The following is a 21,880-nucleotide window of genomic DNA, read 5'->3' on the forward strand; positions in this document are numbered from 1 at the left end:
GGTAGGCTATTGACACATTTGTCCAATTGTATTATCCACAAAACTGTCTAAAAACTCGGAGAATGTATAAGATACTTAAGATTTACCAAATAATATTTAAACTTAATAACAATTTTAATAAAATTGTATATAATATATACATATGTATTATACTTTATGTATATAATAATTAATAGTACAAAGTGTCCGCGTTTCGCACTTTTGATGCTCGACCGCACAGTGACCTAGAACCACTGTTTATATAAACCATACGGGCATCGGGGGCATCAGTTTTCAGAGAAAATATACAACAATTTATTGCATTCAATTTAGTCCTGAAAATATTGCAGTGGAAGTAGAAGGTGGAACTCGTAATACGTCGGTAGGAAGCGCATCGTCCGTAAATTGTAACTGACCTCGCCATTAAAGTAGCACAACGGTCAGTGTTCAGTTCTAAGTAGCAAATGTAAATACGCGTCCCGACAACATTACCGTTTTACTGCGTAGCAGCAGCTGTACCAGCTGACAGCCTTGATAACGACAACAAACATCTACGCTGATTATGTGATAACGACGAGAAGAAAATAAAAAAAACAGTCGCAGTAGTATTAATAATAACAATAATATAATATTTATTGCCATTGTCGTTTAAAAATTTCGCAATGGAATTGAAATTATATTATTTTCGTTCAAAAACATGAAATGTTTCTACACACGAAACGCTGAGTCTCGCTGTGACTTTTTTTTTTACCATCTTCTTCTGTGTCGCAACAATCTTGATCGTTTTTTTTCTTGTACATTTCTGACGTTTTTTCTCGGACTGTGTAATCATGTTTATTATTGTCCTCACACCCGTGTAATTTTATTTGTTTCGAAATGACAATATCGGATAACCTTTTGACTATTGAAACACTAAACCGTGCCTGACTTGACCACAAAGTTTTCAAAAATGTCGGCAGATTCTCCATGTAAAGCATCCAAAAACCTGATTGGCAAGATAGTGCTGCCCGGCCCTGTTGTCGATCGTTCAATCATCGATAGTGTTGCTGGGTTCATTAACGACGTCGTCCCTCATGTAAGTAATTACTTAAATGTTCTCGTATAACACTTAATATTTATTCCATTATGTTCATTCTGATTAATGATTGATATAATATGTTTAATTTTCAGGGATATTCCAACATTCTAAATGTAGACAGTAGGGAAAAAATTCTATGGACACAATTTGAAACACTAGAAGCTAATGAATTTCCTTCAAACTTCGAAAATGATGAATCGCTTATGTCTGGTGTATCACCAATACTTCTTATTTTGGGTTATGGATTTGGCGTTCAAGTACGATAATTTAATATTAATTACTTTATAAACTTTATATTTAAAATTCATCAAATATAATAATAAAATTTAATATTATCTTTTTCACTGAATAGATAAATATACATATTTTATTTAGTATTTGAATACCTAATAATAATAAATATAACTATACGGTAGATTATTTATTTACATTCCATAACTAGGGACTTTTTACTAGTTATATACTTTGTTTTAATAATTTAAATGTTTATTATACTTAAATTTATTATAGATGGAAGTTTTAAATTTTTATTTGAGGTTTGTTTAGGTTTGTCTATAGCAAGGTGAAAGTTATTGAATTTTGAGGAGAGAGACAGTTAATTATCTTTGTATAAATCATATTTTTTCCATCTCTTATTTGAATTATAGGTAGATGAAAATAGAAATTATTAACTTTAAGTTAAATAACTTGATTGTTTATTAGAGTAATAATAAATTTAAAATATTATATATTTTATGTTGGATATATATCATTAGATTAACCAATTTGTGGGATTTAATTATAATATTCTAATAATTTGTTAACATTTTATTATATCATATCAATTATTAATTTATATGATTTATTAATTGTGTACACAATAGTTATGCAATGAATATGAAATAATAAAATTTATTTTTAACAAATAAATAATACCTATAAAAATAATAATAATAATACAAAATATTAATTCTTAGCAAAAATTTTGTTTATTTGGTAGTTATTAGATTCACTTTATATTTATTAAATTCAACAATAACATATTGATAAAATTAATATTTAATTAAAATACATACTATAGTACTAGAAGCTAACCTCTGTACTATTTGAATCTAATAGAATAATAGAACATTTAAATTGTTGAGTTCAGTAATGCTCTACTTCTGGAAAAACTTGTGTTTGTCAATAGTCTGTAATTGGAATATTTTTTTGAATTAAAACAAAAACATAATAATGTTATAATATTGAATTTTTTTCAAAAATATTTTTATATTTTTTTAAAAATTCTTTTAAATTCATATAAGTTTTAATTATATTGTTTAAAGAAATAATAGAATATTTATTTATTTTATTTATTATTATTATTTATTTTTATTCGTGCAGAATTTTCGGTTAAATTTAGCTCACTAACTATTTAATATGGGCTTAATTAAATTTATTATTAAAATGTGTAAAAAAAAGATTGTTGTTAAACTTGATTTATAAATTAATTATAATAAGTTAAAATACCTGTTAATATTTAATATATTCTATTAGGCCAAGAAATATTTGCATTTTTATTATTGTTTCTTGCAAAACATTAAAATCTTCTTTTACACAAATATTAATACAATATTATTTTGTTTATTTTTTAAATTTACTGTGAAAATAAATTTGTTTTTAACTTAATATAATAATATACAGTTATAGTAATATAGTATACACGTTTAAGTTTCAATTTTATGTTAATATATCATTTTATAGTAATTAGTATTTATATAATTTATAACTCTAATGCAGTTACTAAGCTTGAGTAAATTTTATAAAACAGTCTATAATATAGTATGTATTATAGTGTAATATGTAGAAATATTTTAAGTTAATCATTTACTTTAGAATTTTTGTTTTAATTATTATTATAAATTTAAATAGGTAATCAATAGTATGGATCAAAAAAAAATACTTTATTTTTTAATCATATATAAAATTAATGATGAAAGCGCATTCAAACGGGACAAAAAAATAAGCTAGTAATGCACAATTTAAAATACTCAAATAATTATTATTTACTTGTATAAATTAAAAAAATTTATTGTTTATTAATTATAAGACAAAAAAAAAAAATTATGAATGTTAATAGTTTTTTATACTGTTATTCAATTCTTAGATATTAGTGCCTAGTTTTAAAAATTGACAATAACAAGTTTTGTATTTATTTAATAATTTAAAAATATTTTAGGTGTGGTATATTGGTGCCAACGGTGAGGCATATGAAGTTCTATCTTGGTCACAAGGAGTTGTCAAGATTTTGAAATTTATACCTTCACCTTTACCGGAATTAAAATTTCGACAAGATCCATTTGCTCATAAAAGGCCATTAATTGCACTCTGTGATAATTCAGGCCCAGGACCACAGTTTTGTTCTGTCAGTTTTATATCATTAACTTGTGGAGATGTGGTATTTAAATCTAAATTAATAAATGTTCTTGAGCTTTATTTATTAATAGTAAAATTAATGATTTTTCTTTTAGGTTAAAACAATTAAATTTAAAAATACTGTAGTTGATATTGCTGTAAATAGATTTGCTATTGCAGTAGTATTTGTAGAACGTATTGCCGTATTTGATGCTCTCACAGTGGAAGATATAACTACAATTACTACATGTTATCCTAGTCCTGGAATTAAATTAAACCCAATTGCTTTGGGAACAAGGTTATTTTATTTTATTTTGATAAATGTTTATATAGTATAATTTTTATAAATAAATTTGAAATAACCAATAATAGGTGGTTGGCGTATGCAGATCAAAAGTTGATATCGTGGAATCGATCAACGGGGGGATATGAGGGCGAGAATGGCCATTCATATACAGCTACAGTTTTGCATGCAGCAAAATCATTAAGCCAAAGTTTGAGAGATTTAAGTGGCTCTGTAGCAAATAGTATTACGGGTGTGCACAATTCAAATTCAACTCATAATATATCAGTTGCAAATGATTCTAATCAAATGAATCCAGGCATAATTACCATAATTGATATCAAAGTATGAAATATTATTTTTAATAATCAAAAAATCTGTTTAAATTAATTTAGTTAATGTTTGTTTTTTTTAGAATAAAGTGTTAAAGGAAAATACACCGCAAGGTCCTGATATTATTGCTCATTTTTCAGCACATTATGAAGCTATTGTCGCTTTAAATTTTGACCAGTCTGGTCTTATGTTAGTAACAGCTGATAAAAATGGTCATAGATTTAACGTATTCAAAATACATCCAAGTATATTAGGTTCTTCATTTGCAGCTGTTCATCATTTGTATACATTACATAGGTATATGTTTATTTAATCATACTACATGTAATTGACAAATAATATCAATTTTATATAAATTATAGAGGTGACACCACAGCTAAAATTCAAGATATTCAATTTTCAAGTGATTCAAGATGGGTGGCTGTAAGTTCACTTAGGGGAACAACTCATATATTCCCAATTACACCTTATGGAGGTCCTATTGGTCTACGTACTCATTCAACACCGCATATTGTAAATAAATTATCAAGGTAAGATAAAATATGAAGAATATTTTTTTTAAGAGGACGCCCTACCCGCATGTGTTTTCTCTGTCTTACTAACGTGCATCAAAACAAATTTGTGTTAAGCGGAACACATTTTGTGATGTTAGCTTTAATATTAGAGTAAATTTACCTACTATCAAATTTAAAAGTAAGAATATTACCTAGAAAATGACATTTGATTTTATTGATATTATCATTTTAAAGTTAGTTATAGCTATGTAAAATATTACAACTTAAAAATGTTAATATCAATAAAAGAGTATGCTATTTTCTAGATAATATTCTTATCTTTAAATTTTATAATAGGTAAATTTACTAAAATATTAAAGCTATCATCACAAAATGTGTTTTGGTGAACACAAATTTGTCGTGATGTACGTTATTAAGACACATGTGGATATGGTGTCTTCTTAAATATTATAGATAACATTATAAAATTGAAACTGCTGAAAAAAAAACTATTTTATCTACCCTTAAAATTAAATTTTAGATTTCATCGCAGTGCTGGTTTAGTAACTGATGGACGAAACAGTCCTGTGATGACAGAATCATTACAGAATTCTCAAATTGTGTTGCCATACTCTAATCCTTGTGTGTCGCCTGTACCACATTCAATTATTGTACATTCACTGTGCCAAATTCGATCACAAAGTAATAAATTGAAACCCGACGAAACTGGAATAACAGCATGTATTAGACTGTCTACTTGTTTTTCTCATGGACGTGTGCTGGATACAGCTATGATCAGAGAAATGTCTAATGTAACTTATAATTCCAAGAAAAATATTGCAGATTCTTTATATGTGATGACTAGTAATGGCATTCTTACACAATACGATATGTATCCTATGCATTCAAATGGTAAGTAGAAATTTTGTAATATGTTAATGTTTAGTTTAGTGAATTGCAATAGTATTATTAAACTGGAGCTTATTAATTTTTATAATTAGCAATATCCAAAGAAAAAATATTTGATGATACGATGATAGAATTAAACATTGAACCAAAAACTGAATGGAATTTGTACAAACCGCCTCTTCATGCATCTACTGTTAACCCCCCTTTAAATCGGGGTAACCCATTGTTAGACCTTTATATAAAATTTCCAGCCACAAACCTGCCAAATATTCCTGAAAAGAATTCTTTAGAAAGCATTGATGAACGTTGGTTATCTCAAGTAATATATACAAATTAAATTCTCATTAATTTTTTTTTAGTTAGTATACTATAAAGATACTTTTATAGGTGGAAATAAGTACACATGCAGGCCCACATCGTCGCCTTTGGATGGGACCACAATTTGTGTTTAAGACTTGTAGTTCTTCATTAGGGTAAATAATTAAATATTTTATGTTTAACAAATTTTATATTAAATCATTTTACAGGAGATCTGAATCTGATACTCAATTGAGTGAAATTGAAAATGGATCGCTATTATTAAAATCAAATCCTGTTAGTGTTCCACAAAATAATATTAACAGACAGAGCACTCCTGTGTTCATTGAATGCGGTTCAAATAGTATGTAGTCAAAAAAAATTAATTACCGTAAAATTATTCTCACACTGTTATATTACTAATACATTATAATTGAATTTAATTATTGATTTTACCCTTACTATTGATGTTATTGACCAGAAATGGCAAACCTATTATACAAAGTGCACACTATTTTAGTGACACGCACAATAATCCAAGTAAAGATCATTTGTAGGAATCTTTAGGTTCAACAAGAACTGAATTTGACCGTTAAATCAAAGAACTGATACGGATACTGGAAAGTTTGCTATTCTTTTTTTAAACAATGCCCTGGTTTGATTCCTTTTTGTAGTGACTATTGCAACCAAAAAAATGTGTAATTGAAGTATAAAAAGTATTAGTTGAATTTGATAATAATTATCAATATTGAATTGGATGATACAGAATTATTTTGTATCATCCAATTCACAAAATTCATCAAAAGCTATTGTTCAATTCAGCAAGTTTTAAATTTTTTTAGTAACTGTTCTTTTTAAATTATCAATAACATTAGATTGATGGATTTATATTTTGGAAATGTAAAAAAAATCTTGTACTTCTTTTAACGTTTCAATCCCTCCCATGCAATTACATATTGAATAAATGCCACACAATCCTTGATTCAGAATGATTTAAATAATAAATGGAGCTATGAACTAATAAAGCTAAAAAACATTAATTTTTATAATAGCTTGAACTCGTTTTATTTTCCAGTTATTCTTGTTATACTATCAAACAATCTTTTTCTTCACATAATTTAAACAATTTTAAATCAACATAACCATACAAATAGACACTTATTTGATACCTATTACATTTATTGTTTTGTTTATGAAAACTAATATATATTTTTCAAAATGTATTCTGCATATTAATTTATTGAATATTAATGATTGAATTGCTGCAAAAATGAACTATAGGATTTTGATCAGTAGAATTTTTATATTTTAAATTTCTTTCACTATCAAGAAATGTATGTAATAAAATGTCTGTCCAGACACTAGTCTTGTAAAAAATACTAAAAAAAAAAAAAAAACATTCATTCATAAAGTATTAATGAAAACTAATAATTTCTTAATTAGACATTCTTATTTTAAAATGATTCACAAACTTTATACCAGTTTAAATTATTGGATCTTGTTAAACCAGCCAGGACAATAAAACAACTATTTGGTTTGTAAATGTGTTTTTGTTAAATGTTGTACCATTTATAAGCAGTTACACTTGCATATTTACCTTCACTGTATTCGTAAAAATGCAGTCTGTGCTTAATAATTAAATAAATAAATAAATTTTGACACTTTTTTCAATATTTTATTACTTGCTTGGCATTTTTAGGAATAACTATTCTTTCTTGATAGTTTTTAGCATCTTCTTCCACTATAATATTATTTTTCACCTTCAAATAATGTTGGACTAGTTCCGGCACTTCATTTTTTCTATTTGGCTAACCATTATTGAGTATATATAATATTTTTTTCAGTACTTAGAGATAGGCAAGATACTTAAAAATCAGTATTGCAATACTAGCAACTAGATACTTGTATCAAAAATACTGTCTAACTCTGTTTGTACTCAATATTATGAAACACCCTCAATAATTTTTTTATTATCATGGCTTTTATCAATGTAATTTCTAGATAAAAAGTCTATTATATCAAGAAAGTCTGTTTTGTATTTATTAATTTACTAATTTAATAAAACAATTTATTAATTATTTATTATATTAATAATAATAATATAATAATAGATTTTACAAAACAGTGTTTCATATTGTTTTACAATTTAACTTAACATAGAACCATCAATAATGGGATCACTATTTTACAGCATGTAAGTTTTATGTTGTCCTCTGTCCTCATTAAAGAAGTGTACATAAATTAAAAAAAATTGACATTTGGAAGCAGTTCAGAATCCCCTGACCCTTCCTTGATGTTATTAGTTTCGTGTGTTTTGATGGTTTATTTACAAATGAATTTTTTGCTCCAATTTTAAATTAAACATTGTTTGTTTTATATTAGTCATTTACAACTGAATTGTAATTACTGTTTAACTTATTGTTTGTTATAAACAACCATATGATATTAAAATGTTTTTATAAGGTTTGTCTCTTTACCTATCAAAGATGTATAAATTAGATTCTAGTAAACTTATTTGATTAGATTTATTAAATTTTCAATGATGTAATGATTTATTCTGAATTGATTTATTTGTTTGTTTATATTATGATTTATTAATTGCAGGTAGTTTTGATTACTCACCAAAGTTTTTAGACCTCAATCAAGGCGATTCATCTGATGTATCATCTGACCAAGGTGAAATTAAAATATTGGAAGATTTGGCAGAAGCTATGAATGAAAACCTTCAAATTAATAAATCAGGTAATTGTGTTAAAAGTTAAGTATACATTATCTTTATGAAATTTATTGAGTATGATATATTCTTCAAAATAGTTTTTGGTGACATTTAACTGCAATATTTAAAATTGATTTATTTATACATCTTTATTTGAACATTATATTTGGATTAAAAGGACTCTTCACTCTTCAAAATAAGACTTTAAAAGAAAGAAAATCATGGTGTTTGTAGTCAATCCAAAATTGATTTCACTAATTCAAATGTAAATTTAAAATATTTTTATAATTATATATTATTATGTATGCATTTAATTTTTAAATACATTTTTATTCAATAAAAATTAATGGTATTTTTTAAATTAAGTCAATATTTTATGTTGTAACAAATTTTTATAATTTTTCAGAACATTCAGAACCTGAGGTAATCGATGAGAGTGATCAAATTGTTACTCAAATAATCTCTTCAAAAAAATGTAAAAAAACAAAAAAGAAAAAAAACAAGTAATAGTTACTCATTTTATTTTTATTAATTGATATATAACATTTTGAATTTAATCAAGTTACCAATGTTTAAGTCCAAAACATTTTATTTTAAATGAGAACTATATTTGTGTCCTTTTATTCTTATAGAGTAAGTCAGTCATTACTATTCATTGTACATATAATTATAATTATTAAAATTAGGTTTTATTCATACTTATTATTTTAAGTTTACTTAATCTCTTAATTAATTTATAATAAACTGTGTCTATCTTATGTGTACTGAATTGTCAAATATTTTGATCAAAAATATATTAAATAAAAATCATATTTTATAATTTATTTAAAATAAGTCAATTAAAACATTTAAATTGAATTTCATTGATTGATTAATACTGGTATAATATATTAATATTGAATATTTTACATACCAATATTAAATTATATAATGTTATTCACAAGTAAATTGTAATACAGATATTGCCATATTAAAATTTGAAGCTAGAGAAATTCTGCAGAACACAGTCTATTTTTATTGTAAGTTTGGTTTTCACAGGTTATATCCACGGTACAGTAGAATATCGTACAAATAGTTAATTTATTATTTAGATCGGTGTTACCTGTTTCTTAATATTTGTTTGGAATTAAAATTTGGACATGGAAAAGTATTATCTCTAATTATCTTTACAATAAAAAAAAAAGTACAAATTCTATGGTTTTAAATTAAATTCATTGTTACAAATTACAATATAATACCTAGAAGCTAGAAGATACCTAATCCTTGTACAACATTATCACTAGTTACATATTTACTCTGTGTTTACAATGACTGTGATTCTTGCAGATATTGCCATTCAATAATTTACTGATTGTAAATATACACCTTAGTAAAATACTAAATATGACTAGAAACTTCTTGTAAAAATATATTGATTATAAGCTGAAATACAAATTAAAACTTAATAGTTTTAAGCTTTGATCTTAGGCGAGAATAAATAATTGTATTATATTTGTACTACCTATTTGAGAAACAAAATAAGACACAAAGTATTGAAAACTGAGATAATGCGTAGACTGTGTTATATTTAGTTAGATTTTATGTGTGAACATTTAAAAAAATATATATTTAATTTTAAGATAGTGAGAGACCAAATAATCAAAAAAAAATAGCTTATTGCAGTAATCATTAAAATAATACTTTAATAATATCATTTTATAGGCATGATTTATTAACATAAATTCAGTGAACCTAAAGTAATTTAGCCGCATTTTTACATCACAGAAAATTGTGTATTGTATAAAAAATTGAAAAGACCTTAGTCCAGAAACTACATGCACCTCTCCTAGGCCAAAACAAGGTTTCTTATTTTTTTGAAATTTTGTATTTCGTTGAATTCTTTTTATTAGACCTCTTATTTTATCCACCATATATGTATAACTGATACTGTAAAAATAGTTTTTCATTGTTTTCTTCAAATTACCTTATATTGGAATACGTTGTTTCTCAAATAGGTAGTTCATTTATAGTTGTATGGTAGATACCTTGATAATTGAGTATAGTACCATAATGACTGGTTAGCAGTATATTTTCATTATATTAATTTATATTATGCTTTTAGTCCATAGGCGGACATTTGGTTGAATTTTTTTTTTTTTTAGGGGTGCTTATATAATCCAATGTAAAGTGACCCGTGAGATGTGAATATTGGTTTAATAACGTTATGTAGGTATAAATGGACAATAATCATTATTATAATATATAATATATAGGTACACGATTTGCGATAAAAAGCTGAATAACAGCATGTACGATGTAAAATGTACAACCAGTATTATTACTCAAATGCGTTTATATTATAGTATTATAATAAATGTTATCGGATGTCATTTATCTGGAATCCAATTATTATTATCTAATAATAATTTAGTTATAATAAAATTTCGATTTTGGGGGGGCTAAGCCCCCCATGTCCGCCTATGAAGCCTTTTACTTATTTTTTTTTATCAAATTAAATGTATATAAAATTAATAAATCTGAACAAGTGAGTTACAAGATTTTCCCAGTTAAATAGCACCTTGATATGACAAGGTCTATTATAAGAATTATTATAAATCAATTTTATTGCCACTCACCATTAACTATATAATATACTAATCATTCTGATTAGCACAATTACTACTTATTATATTTGTGTGTTTCAGGTTATTTATTTTTTTGGTTTTAAATGTTTTATTTTTAGTTGATTCCTCTGGAATTTGAAAACTGAACGTGTAGATTTTTGTTTTTTTTTTATGTTCAAGAGTGTTACTTTCACACCTTTAACACTGTAATATTAAAACAATAACATGATTATGATAGGTAGTAAAATATAATGGTTATAGACTCATTAGCTTTAATATTAGAGTAAATTGACTTATTATCGAAGTTAGAGGTAAGAACATTATCTTAAGCGTTCGGTTTTTTCGATATTTTTATTTTTAAGCAAGCTTTGAGTATTGTTAATATTATTAAATTAGAATGCTAATTTCTAGCCTAAAAATTTTAATATCGAAAAAAGTTTAGTTTTACTGAACACAAATTTGTTATGTTGTAATACGGAGATAACTCATGTAAAAGTAGCGTTCTGTTACGGAGATTTGATACAAACCGTTTTTAAGGAGATCAATATAGGCAGATTTCTAAAGGCATGAGTGTGGATTATGCAAATGTATGTATAGTAATTGATCATTAGTGAGAGTGTAAAATAAATAGCGGAGCGCTTCCGTACATGTAAGCACTTGTTATCAACGCACTACACAACTATAATTTTTTTTTAAATTTTTATAAAGTTTTTTTTTTGTCAAAAGTATTAAATTGTCAATCAAAATTGCCAATTATTTAAATATTTATCCAAAAACATGTAAAAACATATTTTATTTCGTCATGAAATTTACTTTAAAATGATTTTCTTACAATTGTAAATTATTTTTTACTAATTTTTTTTTATATTATTAACATTTTAATTAAAAATTTTTAAAATTGAATATTAAAATGTTAAAATTATAATTTAGAAGGATTCATGAGTTAAAATTCAAAAAATGAAATAGCTGTTTTCAAATACACTTCATGACGAATTCAAGTACCTATGTTTTTAAATATTTTATCTGATGACTAGGATAATCAATACATTTGGTATGAGAGAAGTATATTTTGAAAAAAAACTTTAATATAATCGAATTCCTTAAGATTACGATGATTGTATTTAAAACGACACGAAATTTAACAAAAATATTACTCACGAATCAAATCCCCTGATTTCTACTTTTCTCAACTTGGTAGCAACGAAAAGCTTGTACAAATTGGCTACAAATGTATAATAAATATTACCCTTGTACTTGCTCAACGACTGGTCAACTTCGTTCAACTAAGGAATGTATAAAACGTAACATAAATTAAATATTAGTATCGTAATAATTTTTTTATAGGTATAATTTTTTGACTGTGCGGTAAATGTCTAAAATCTGAATATTTACCGATTGATTTCGATAAAACCAATCCACCTAGGAATCTAAGATACACAAAATAGTTTGGTCAAACCTCGAATGATTTTCGTAGTACGGACAATATTTGGTAGTACTTAGGATAAACAACCAAAAGTCCGAAATATTTTACCAATTACCTACGTGATTAATTATATTAATGATAACTATTATTAAAGTATATTAGGTATTATACTACTATACATTAACTACTATCTACTAACCTACTAGGATATTAGATAGGTACACATTTATATTACTATTATAATTATTATATATTGTATTTTACTTGTATATTATTATTACGAATTATTATACTGCCATTGGCTTGGGGAATTTTCATTTTGACTTTAATATAAATCATAAAAATGGAAGACCTTGACTATTTCTTTTATAGAATAAATTAGCCAAAAATTCACCTTCCTATGTGATAAAAGTCGTTCCTACTAAACAATGTGCAGTAGGTACATATAATTTAGTTTACGATACGGAACAGGTTAATAATACTGATAATTGATTGATATCGAAACATATTGAAAATAATTTTACGAGCAGTATTCGTTTTAAAACTGTCGCGAATAGTATATTTTTTCAATATGTCACAATTGTTACTTAAAATACGGGTTTATAAACTTTTAAGTGATGTTTTCGAGGCAAAAAACGATAAAAACTTTTTATGCATATCTAAAATATGATGTATTATTGAATGAAGCCAAAACCGATTCAAAAATATATTGCGCAACTCAAAATGCCATAATAAATGCCTGCACAAATAAATAATAAAAATGAAAATATCTAATATAATAATAGGTAGTAACTAATATAGTTATTAGCTACTAAGCTAATATACTTAAATAATAATAATTATTATTAATATTATTGATATCACGTAATTGGTAAAGAATTTCGGACTTTTACCAACACTGGTTTTTTTATCCTAAGATTTACCTAATCTCGTTTGTAAAAGTCCCAACTACAAATATTATTCGGGGTTTGAGTGTTCGACCAAATTATTTTGTGTATCCTATAGGACAAAGTTTTACCAGTATTCGTACTTTTACTGTAATTTATATATATATATATATATATTAATGTCTACTCAAGTATCCCACGCAGTTGCGCCTTGCGCCCCCCTCTGAAATAGTGCACTACCACCCGACGGAGTTCAATAATTATAAAATATTACTTTCAAAACTTTTTCCATCGAATTTGTCGTTGTTAGTAGCATCGAATCCATTTTGTATATGTGCAAACACAATGTTTCTATTTCGGCTTTCATCGCTGCTAAATTGTTTGTTAAGATCCGTAACTTATGGTTTTTTCTTTTTAACGTCTGTTTCAGATGTGTCATCATCGTATTTATTGTGCTGACTTTGTACGCAATACGTTTGTTTCTTTCATTTTTCGTAGATAAATCTTGTATTTGTAAGCTAAGACCTAATTTTTTAGTTTTTATTGCGTCCATTATCTAGAAATGCGTAAAAATATAAATTATAATCAATGCCCATAATAATTTTTTTTCATTTACGAATGTCGAATAAAGACAATACAGTGTACATAAGAAATAATCTTTATAGTATAAAATAATAAAATAATTAATATTGTAAAAACATCCACCTGTTTTTGAGCTATGATTATTTTATTTAGACGGCTATTTTCTTTTATGTACATTTTATTCTCGATTTTCAAATCTAGGTTATCTGATTTCAGCAACGTATATTTTTTATCCATTTTGAACCAACTATCTGAACATTTATTTAACTAAAATAATATAATTTTTTTAATAATTGACAAATCAACATATATCAATGTATATCTACGAAAAAAACAAATTTGAAAGGAAGGGCTTAAAGTATATGCTAATCAGTGGCGTAACTATAAATTTGGGTCCCCGGGGCAGTATTAAGTGTTGGCCCCCCATATATTTATAATACCAAAATTTAAAAAAAAACAGTCATTAATTATTATAAATATAGTTTATTTATGTTATATGTACAAAATGACAAAGTAGCTATTCAAAGTTTTTTTTTCTAGCTTCCGTCTCAGAAAATGTTTTTATCAGTTCTTTAGTGTCCATTTGTCTGTTTTCTAATAATTTGATAGGTATGTTTTGGCTGTTTTGAACTTTTTTCTAAGTATTACTAACCTAACCTGTCTCGTGAATTTTAAAATGAAATTCAAATGTTTGTACATCATTTTAAATTCTAAACGGAGTGAGGAATGTATTGATTTTACAACGATGTATGTTTTTTTTATTTTTGTGTCTGTCATCACGTTTTGGAGTAGAAATAATGCTTTGATTTTTTACTTCAGCCCCCTTTTTTTTTTTACATTTTCAAAATATTTTGACTTTTAAAGTTTTTTGCAGACAAATGAAATTTTTTTAATTTTTTTTTTGAAATGCTGATGAAAAAATTTGGCTTTCCAAAAATTCTTTAAAATTTAATATAAGGTTTATTATAAGTTGTGCTTAGTAATAAAAAAAATTAAAAATCGTTAGTTTCAATTTTTGCTTATAAGCATTTAAAGTTCAAATGTTTACGAAACATGTCAAAATCGCAAAAATTAGTAAGGAATTTTAAAGTTGAAAATTTTTGTGATTTATACCCAAGGTTAAAAAACTCAATACAAGGTTTTCCATAAGTTTTTCTTCAAATAACTGGAAAAAAGAAGTCCAGCTTCAACATAGAAAACATTTTGTGAGCGTATGAAATTTAATTTTTTACGAAATCAAGTAAAATAACAATATATTATAATATAAATATAGGTAATAATATAATATTATTTCCTACTAATTATCCTAGACTGACAAATCATCTCCGTTCAGAATCGTTTTTCGTATACAATGATACCTGTCATTACATTCAAATAGTGACCTACTCCCCATTTCTACTATACACTATACAGCAGAGCAATACCCACTTGCCCACGCTTTTTTATAATATAAATTGTATTTACAAGATTCGAGGGCCCCTCCGGGGCCCTCCAAGTCAAGGGCCAAGGGACATTGCCGTGCCTTGCCATCCCATAGTTACGCTACTGATGCTAATAAATGCTAACTATTTAACAATTTTTAATCTTACAAGGCCGCGTAGAAAAAAATATTTTTAAAAATATTTCACGGAAGGCGTAAATATTAAATGTGATTCTTCCTGTATACGTGTCTTAATAAATCGTAAAGGCTTTCGTGAATATATAAATAACTTACTTCAGTTTTAATAATAACATTTTCTTGTAAAGTTCTTTGAAAAGTTGAAGACATTAACTTTTGTAGGTTATTCTGAATCGTTGTAGATAATTGCAAAAGCTTAGCTTCATTTTGACATTTCATACTGTAAATAATAGTTATTTTTATAATATTACTCTGTGCTTGTTTAAACGCGTACTTTTTAAATACAGCAATCGATATTTTAAAAAGGCTTATACAATTTTTACTTACTGTTCTTTAGCTATAATAAGTTTTTTCTCAGTTTCATAAAGTAAATTATCGTTTTCTCCTTTTAGTTTTGATAGTTCTTCCTCTTGTTTCAAAAACTTATCAGTTAATTGAGATCTTTGTTTTTTAAACTCATTCAATGAATTTACTTTACTATCTGCGTACATCCATAGTTTGATAATAATTATTATTTTATGCATTTAATTTGTTGACATTAACAATTTTATAGATAAAGACAAGCTCCTATTATTTTTTCAATCAAATTAAACGTTAGTTTCCCTTCCCATTCAAAATAGTCAAAAAACAATTTTTACGTTTTGTTTTTACATAATTTATACGAAATATTCAAATAATTAATTGTTTAAAGTATTATAGACGACATAAACATACGTTTTTTTCGAACTATAGTGATTGTGACATGAAACTTTTGAAAAAATAAATGTCATACGAATATGAATCATTGTAAAATCAATGCAATATATGTACTTTACATTCATAAAATTAAATTTGATGATTATGTTATGATGTATGTCTGTAGTTGGTGAATTTTGCCAAATTAAAAAAATATGAATATTTACATAATAATTTTAATCAATGATGAGTGATGTGACATGTACGAATGTACGATGTACAACACGGTTTTAGTTACCTACTGTTAAAATATATTTTATTGATAATATTTAAAACAAAACATATTTAATTTAAGGGGCCGCTACACCAGCATTTATTTTCTCTGTCTATTTCCCACATAATATAGGAACAAAGATACTCCGTATTTCCACGATTACGACTTTCTGGTTCAGTTTAGGCCGTTTAGGGCAAAGGCATTTATTATATATTTTATAAAGAAGAATATTTCCTGTGCATTGACCGGATAGATTTTTAATATTTACATTTTTTATATATATAAACATGTTTAAATTTAAAATAATTTCGATTATTTTTAACCATTAATGATTGTAAATATTAAAAATCTATCCGGTAGGGAATACTCTTCTTTATAAAATATATAGTAGGTGCTTTTGCCCTAAACTAAACCAGCGAGTCGTAATCATCGAAATACGGAGTATCTTTGTTCCTATATTATGTGGGAGATAGACAGAGAAAACAAATGTTGGTGTAGCGGCCCCTTAAGAGAAGACGCTATACCCGCATGTGTTGTCTCTGTCTTACTAACATACATCATAACAAATTTTCGTTCAGCAGAATACATTTTGTGATGTAAGCTTTAATATTAGAGTAAATTTACCTACTATCAAATTTAAAAGTAAGAATATTACCTAGAAAATGACATTTGATTTTACTGATATTATCATTTTAAAATGAGTTATGGACATTTTAAAGTTGCGATATTTTACATAGCTGTAACTCACTTTAAAATAATATAATAACATTAAAAGCATATGTCATTGTCTAGATAATATTTTTACTTTTAAATTTGATAATAGGTAAATTTACTCTAATATTAAAGCTAACATCGTAAAATGTATTCTGCTGAACGAAAATTTGTTATGATGTACGTTAGTAAGACAGAGACAACACACGCATTCTCTTAATGAATTAATTATTATTATTAGATAATATTAATTATTATAATATGTATTATTCATTTAAATTATGATTTGTTTATTTTACACAATTTGTTGATCTCTTAGTAAATCAAGGATTGATATTAAATTTTAGTAAATAAGGATAAATTGTAAACGTTCCTTTACCAGTAAAATCTACACAATCTGCGTTTAAAATTAGAATAATTTAGGTATAAAAATATGATTGCGTAGTTAATGTTTGTACGTTGTACCTTTGTTATAATATATTGATATACCATTATTTTAAGTTTAACTTAAATGTATTGTATTTGTACGTATACCATCCATGGATAAATTAGGTAATCGCCAGATAGCAGCTATTATTTTTAAAAATAAAAATAATATAATTGAATAATTAATTTTTTTTAAATATGGCACTTTTTACACCAAGAAAATGCTGCCTCTAAGCCTTTTGCATATTGTCGCTCTGTGTTGTCCGTGTCTTCCGCCGGTCCTGATATGTCGATTTTTATTGAATACCCATACTCACTGTGAATGCTTACAAACAGTACAAGTTTATCAATATGACAACAATTACCAATGGTTTTGGTGTATGACGACACTACGAAAGTCACTGGTAACTGTTAGAATTCATTAATTGCGGACATTCACATATGCATTTAATGGTAAATATGAGATATTTTTAGTTATTAAGATACTTTTAAAGACTTAGCCCAACGGCATGTTAAACTTATTACAATAATTTCATTATCTACCAACTATAGACTATAGTACCTACCTATACCTACATTACATTAATTCATGACTGTTCTTAATCTTTTATGATAAAAAGGAAGGCACCTAACTATTTCAAGATAATTTTAACAAAAAATTTTGATTATAAGTTATTATCTTTTGACCTATTTAAAAAATGTACACACTTAACAATCCAATTTCTGCTTTCAATTGTCCAAAAACTGTTTCGAATTGTCCATTCTTCTTCATTATAATGTCTTCATAGTTTATTTTTTGATGTTCAATAGTCTATAAAAACAATTATAATTTCTACATTAGGTAATAAATTCAAAGAAAAATGTAATTAATAGTTTGTTAATAGTTATATTAGTTAATTTTGTATTTTAAGAGGACGTCTCTAAAATACTGTCTTTGTCTTACAGACGTGTAACATGGACAATTTAGTTTAGTGGCTATCGCTTTGTTAGTTATTTTATTATATAATAATAAAATTAAAAACATAAAGGAAATAAGTATTAAGTATTGTAACCTTGTCGGAATTTCGATGTTTTAATTTTGAAGTTAGTTATGAAAATGTTTAAATTTTAATATTGGTCACACAGTATATACAAAATAAGTTGGTAGGAATATATTGAATTTGATAACATTTCCTTCGAAAGCTAAGTTAGTCTGTTAAAAAAAAAAAAATATATATGTAGTTAAAATCTACTTATTTATTTATCTTGTTAATATTATATTGATAATAAAAAAATAATCAATTCAACTTAAATTAAAATTTTTAGTAATTTAAAATTGATACTATTTTATACCAATTACATTTAAATTGAAGATTAGTTAAATTTATAACTTAAGAAGTTAATAATTATTGTTTCATTCAAAATATAGTTCTGATGCAAATATTTTTTTTTTATCAAAATATTGTTACCAATTTTATTTTGCTGTGCGCGTGTTGTACTGATAGGTATAGGACATAGGTATATACCGTATATACCTACCTATGGAATATTAATGGTATACATACTGTTTTTAATGTTGAAACAGTATTTTCCAAGTCAATGATCTCGTTGTTTTTCATTTCAACTTGTCTCGACAAATATGCAATGATGTCACATTGACCCTCTTTCAACGAATTAGCTTTTTCTCTTTCCAAATCGTTATTTTTCTCCAATTCAGCACATCTATTGGTTACTCTATAGAACACAACATATTTTATTACAAACAACAATTAAAATTAAAATGTCATAATTAGAGACTAGCTATAGTCTGTGTATTTATTATGTCTTTAAAAACTTAAAATGTGGTGTAATAATTATATAGGTACAAATATTTTAAATTTTTAAGATACTGAAAAAATTGCAAGTACTCGCAATTAATGACAAGTACTGACAATAAATTATATAAGTAGGTACTTGTTTACATTCTTTAGCGAGTAGTTAATAGATATATATAATAGGTGTATTTGAAAATGGTAAGTTTTTGGTTTTGCTTATTTAAAATACTCTAAATAAAATGATATTGTGCTAACAATTTGACAAAACGTCATTCACGTTTAAGGCATTAGTCTATAATATATTATTTATACGTATAAAATAATTACTTTTTAAAATTAAAAAGCCTAGCTAATACAAATATTTATTATTTACCCAACCGTTTTTTATATTTTGTGTATTAAAAAAATAATAAATTAATATTTTATTGGGTGATTATTTTATTTAACAACACTCATTATTTAAAAACCTATTGATATTTTAAAAATTTTAATTTTCAATTGAAATAAAACAACATTTATTTTTTAAAAATGTATATGTTTTATTTTTCAATTTTTTTAATTTTTCAATTTTTGAATGATAATATATATTTGTAATTTCATATATAAGAGTAAAATATTTTTCAGAGTATTTCTTTGCATAAAAATAGAAATTCGGATGAGTAGTTTATGAGTTGTACTTTATGTAAAATTTAAAGTTTTGGCGAGTAGAATGGAAAGGTATAGGTACAAGGAAATCTTACAAATATTCCTTTGTCTACTTACTCAGTTCACTAAAAATTTATTTTATTTATTTGTTTAATACTCATAAGATAGCTGTCCGAATTTAGATTTTTATGTTTTGAAATTCTCTGAAAAATATTCTACTTTGGGATATGAAATTAAAAATATATTTTGCCATTATATCAAAAATATAATTTTTTTTTTAAAAAATGTTTTATTTCGACTGGAAATAATATCAAAAAAATATTTTCTAAAATGTTAATAGATTTTAAAATAATAAGGTTTATTCGATAAAAGAATCACTGTATTATTATACTATTTAAATTATTTAATAAAACAATAAAAATAGCCTAAATACACATTACTTATTACATATATTATGCATATTTTCTAAATTTCTAATTATAAGATAATTTGAAAATGTTCATGATTTTGTTTTCAAACTTTTATAAAAATAAATTGTATTTCTATATTTTTGATATTCTTAAGTTGCAAAAAAATAATTTATTTGTGATCTTGTATTAATTTTTCAAGCTTTTTGACTGAACAAATGCCCATCAATAGTAGCATCAAGTAACATTAAATTGTTTTAAGTTTCTACAATGCAAAAAAAATAAATCTTAATTAAAATTGTATGATCCGAGTGGATTGATATAATGTATATGTATCCAAATTATTGTTCATACGTATTGCACTATTCCAGAAATGGAACGCTCATATTATTATATTGAATTACTTACAGTGTAATATGTATGCAGTATTTAATGTCATCGGAAATAATTAGAATATGGTTTATGATCAATAAAGTTTCATCATAGAAAATATGTCTATAGCATCTTTTTCACATTTTCACAATTTCAATAATTGTTGTAAATATATTTAAACTCCAATCATTCAAAAAGAATAATATACTAAATAAGTAATAAATAAATCAAAATATATTTATGTAGAACAGTCAAATTAAGAGTATCGTCATAAAAAAAAATGTTATTGATATTTTTATCCTGTTCTTTCCACCAGGTTTAGTCACTTATATAGTTATATTACAATAATAAATGTCATAATATTTTAATTATTTACTGTATAACATAGGCTGATATGCGATGTTTTCTGATATAAAAAATAGTTCAAAGTATAATTTATTTTGGATTGGAAGATTAGTTACTTCAGCCCTTCTCTACCTTAGTTGCGCTATTGTTTATATAGTATAATGTTATACGAATGAATGCTTAGGAATACGTATTATATAATTTCAGTTATGTAAAAATAAAAAATAATAATAATAATATTACGATTGGTCAAACCAAATTTTAAATAATACCTGGCGAGCTTTTCGGTGAGATCGGCTATTTGTATATTGTACATGGTCCGATCCACTTCTTGCAATGCATCTTTTTCTTCTTTGACATTTTTCTTCTTGTGACCTTTTTTATTTTTTTTCTTCTTTACAGGTGAATTTTGCATGGTTAGTTTTCAACTGTGACCTTTGTGAGCAACCTAGAGATATAATCGGTAGATATTTTTTGTTAAAAGCGCCCTACTAAACTGTACAACGGAATGCTTCGCTGGGTTTACGAGCGCCGGTATATCGATCTAACTCGTCGTTAGTGTGTCAGACCACTCATTCAGATACTTAAATACTCAGATAGTCAGATGCAAATAATATCATAACATGCAAATAAATAAAAAATAGGAATTGATAACCA

General features: G+C 25.4%; 2 protein-coding genes across 4 annotated transcripts; one reads left to right on the forward strand and one right to left on the reverse strand.

Moving 5' to 3' along the window:
* Window positions 1-541: 541 nt before the first annotated feature.
* Window positions 542-9,190, forward strand: LOC113555934 (breast carcinoma-amplified sequence 3 homolog). 2 transcript variants are annotated; one of them, XR_003405428.2, is made up of 14 exons: window positions 542-1,054; window positions 1,150-1,314; window positions 3,255-3,473; window positions 3,547-3,728; window positions 3,803-4,058; window positions 4,129-4,343; window positions 4,409-4,576; window positions 5,082-5,452; window positions 5,542-5,768; window positions 5,837-5,922; window positions 5,977-6,110; window positions 8,351-8,488; window positions 8,561-8,727; window positions 8,869-9,190. XR_003405428.2 is itself a non-coding variant. In XM_026960564.2 (13 exons), exons 1-13 carry the CDS (start codon window positions 929-931, stop codon window positions 8,967-8,969), a joined length of 2,388 nt encoding a protein of 795 aa, XP_026816365.1. In that variant the 5' UTR covers window positions 543-928; the 3' UTR covers window positions 8,970-9,145. The 2 variants fall into 2 exon arrangements, 1 of the variants encoding a protein (XP_026816365.1); XM_026960564.2 differs by lacking the exon at window positions 8,561-8,727 and having other exon boundaries at window positions 543-1,054; window positions 8,869-9,145.
* Window positions 9,191-9,730: 540 nt separating this feature from the next.
* LOC113558863 (cilia- and flagella-associated protein 157) lies at window positions 9,731-21,646 on the reverse strand. 2 transcript variants are annotated; one of them, XM_026964439.1, is made up of 10 exons: window positions 21,496-21,638; window positions 19,206-19,374; window positions 18,370-18,472; window positions 15,903-16,056; window positions 15,672-15,795; window positions 14,081-14,224; window positions 13,650-13,931; window positions 12,224-12,348; window positions 11,078-11,269; window positions 9,731-9,884 (listed from the first exon to the last, which is right to left on the reverse strand). In XM_026964439.1, exons 1-9 carry the CDS (start codon window positions 21,636-21,638, stop codon window positions 11,152-11,154), a joined length of 1,362 nt encoding a protein of 453 aa, XP_026820240.1. In that variant the 3' UTR covers window positions 9,731-9,884; window positions 11,078-11,151. The 2 variants fall into 2 exon arrangements, with proteins under 2 accessions (XP_026820240.1, XP_026820241.1); XM_026964440.1 differs by lacking the exon at window positions 9,731-9,884 and having other exon boundaries at window positions 11,152-11,269; window positions 21,496-21,646.
* Between the last annotated feature and the right edge of the window lie 234 nt (window positions 21,647-21,880).

This window comes from Rhopalosiphum maidis, chromosome 3 (assembly GCF_003676215.2).
Source record: "Rhopalosiphum maidis isolate BTI-1 chromosome 3, ASM367621v3, whole genome shotgun sequence".
In the NCBI taxonomy this organism is placed as follows: domain Eukaryota; kingdom Metazoa; phylum Arthropoda; class Insecta; order Hemiptera; family Aphididae; genus Rhopalosiphum; species Rhopalosiphum maidis.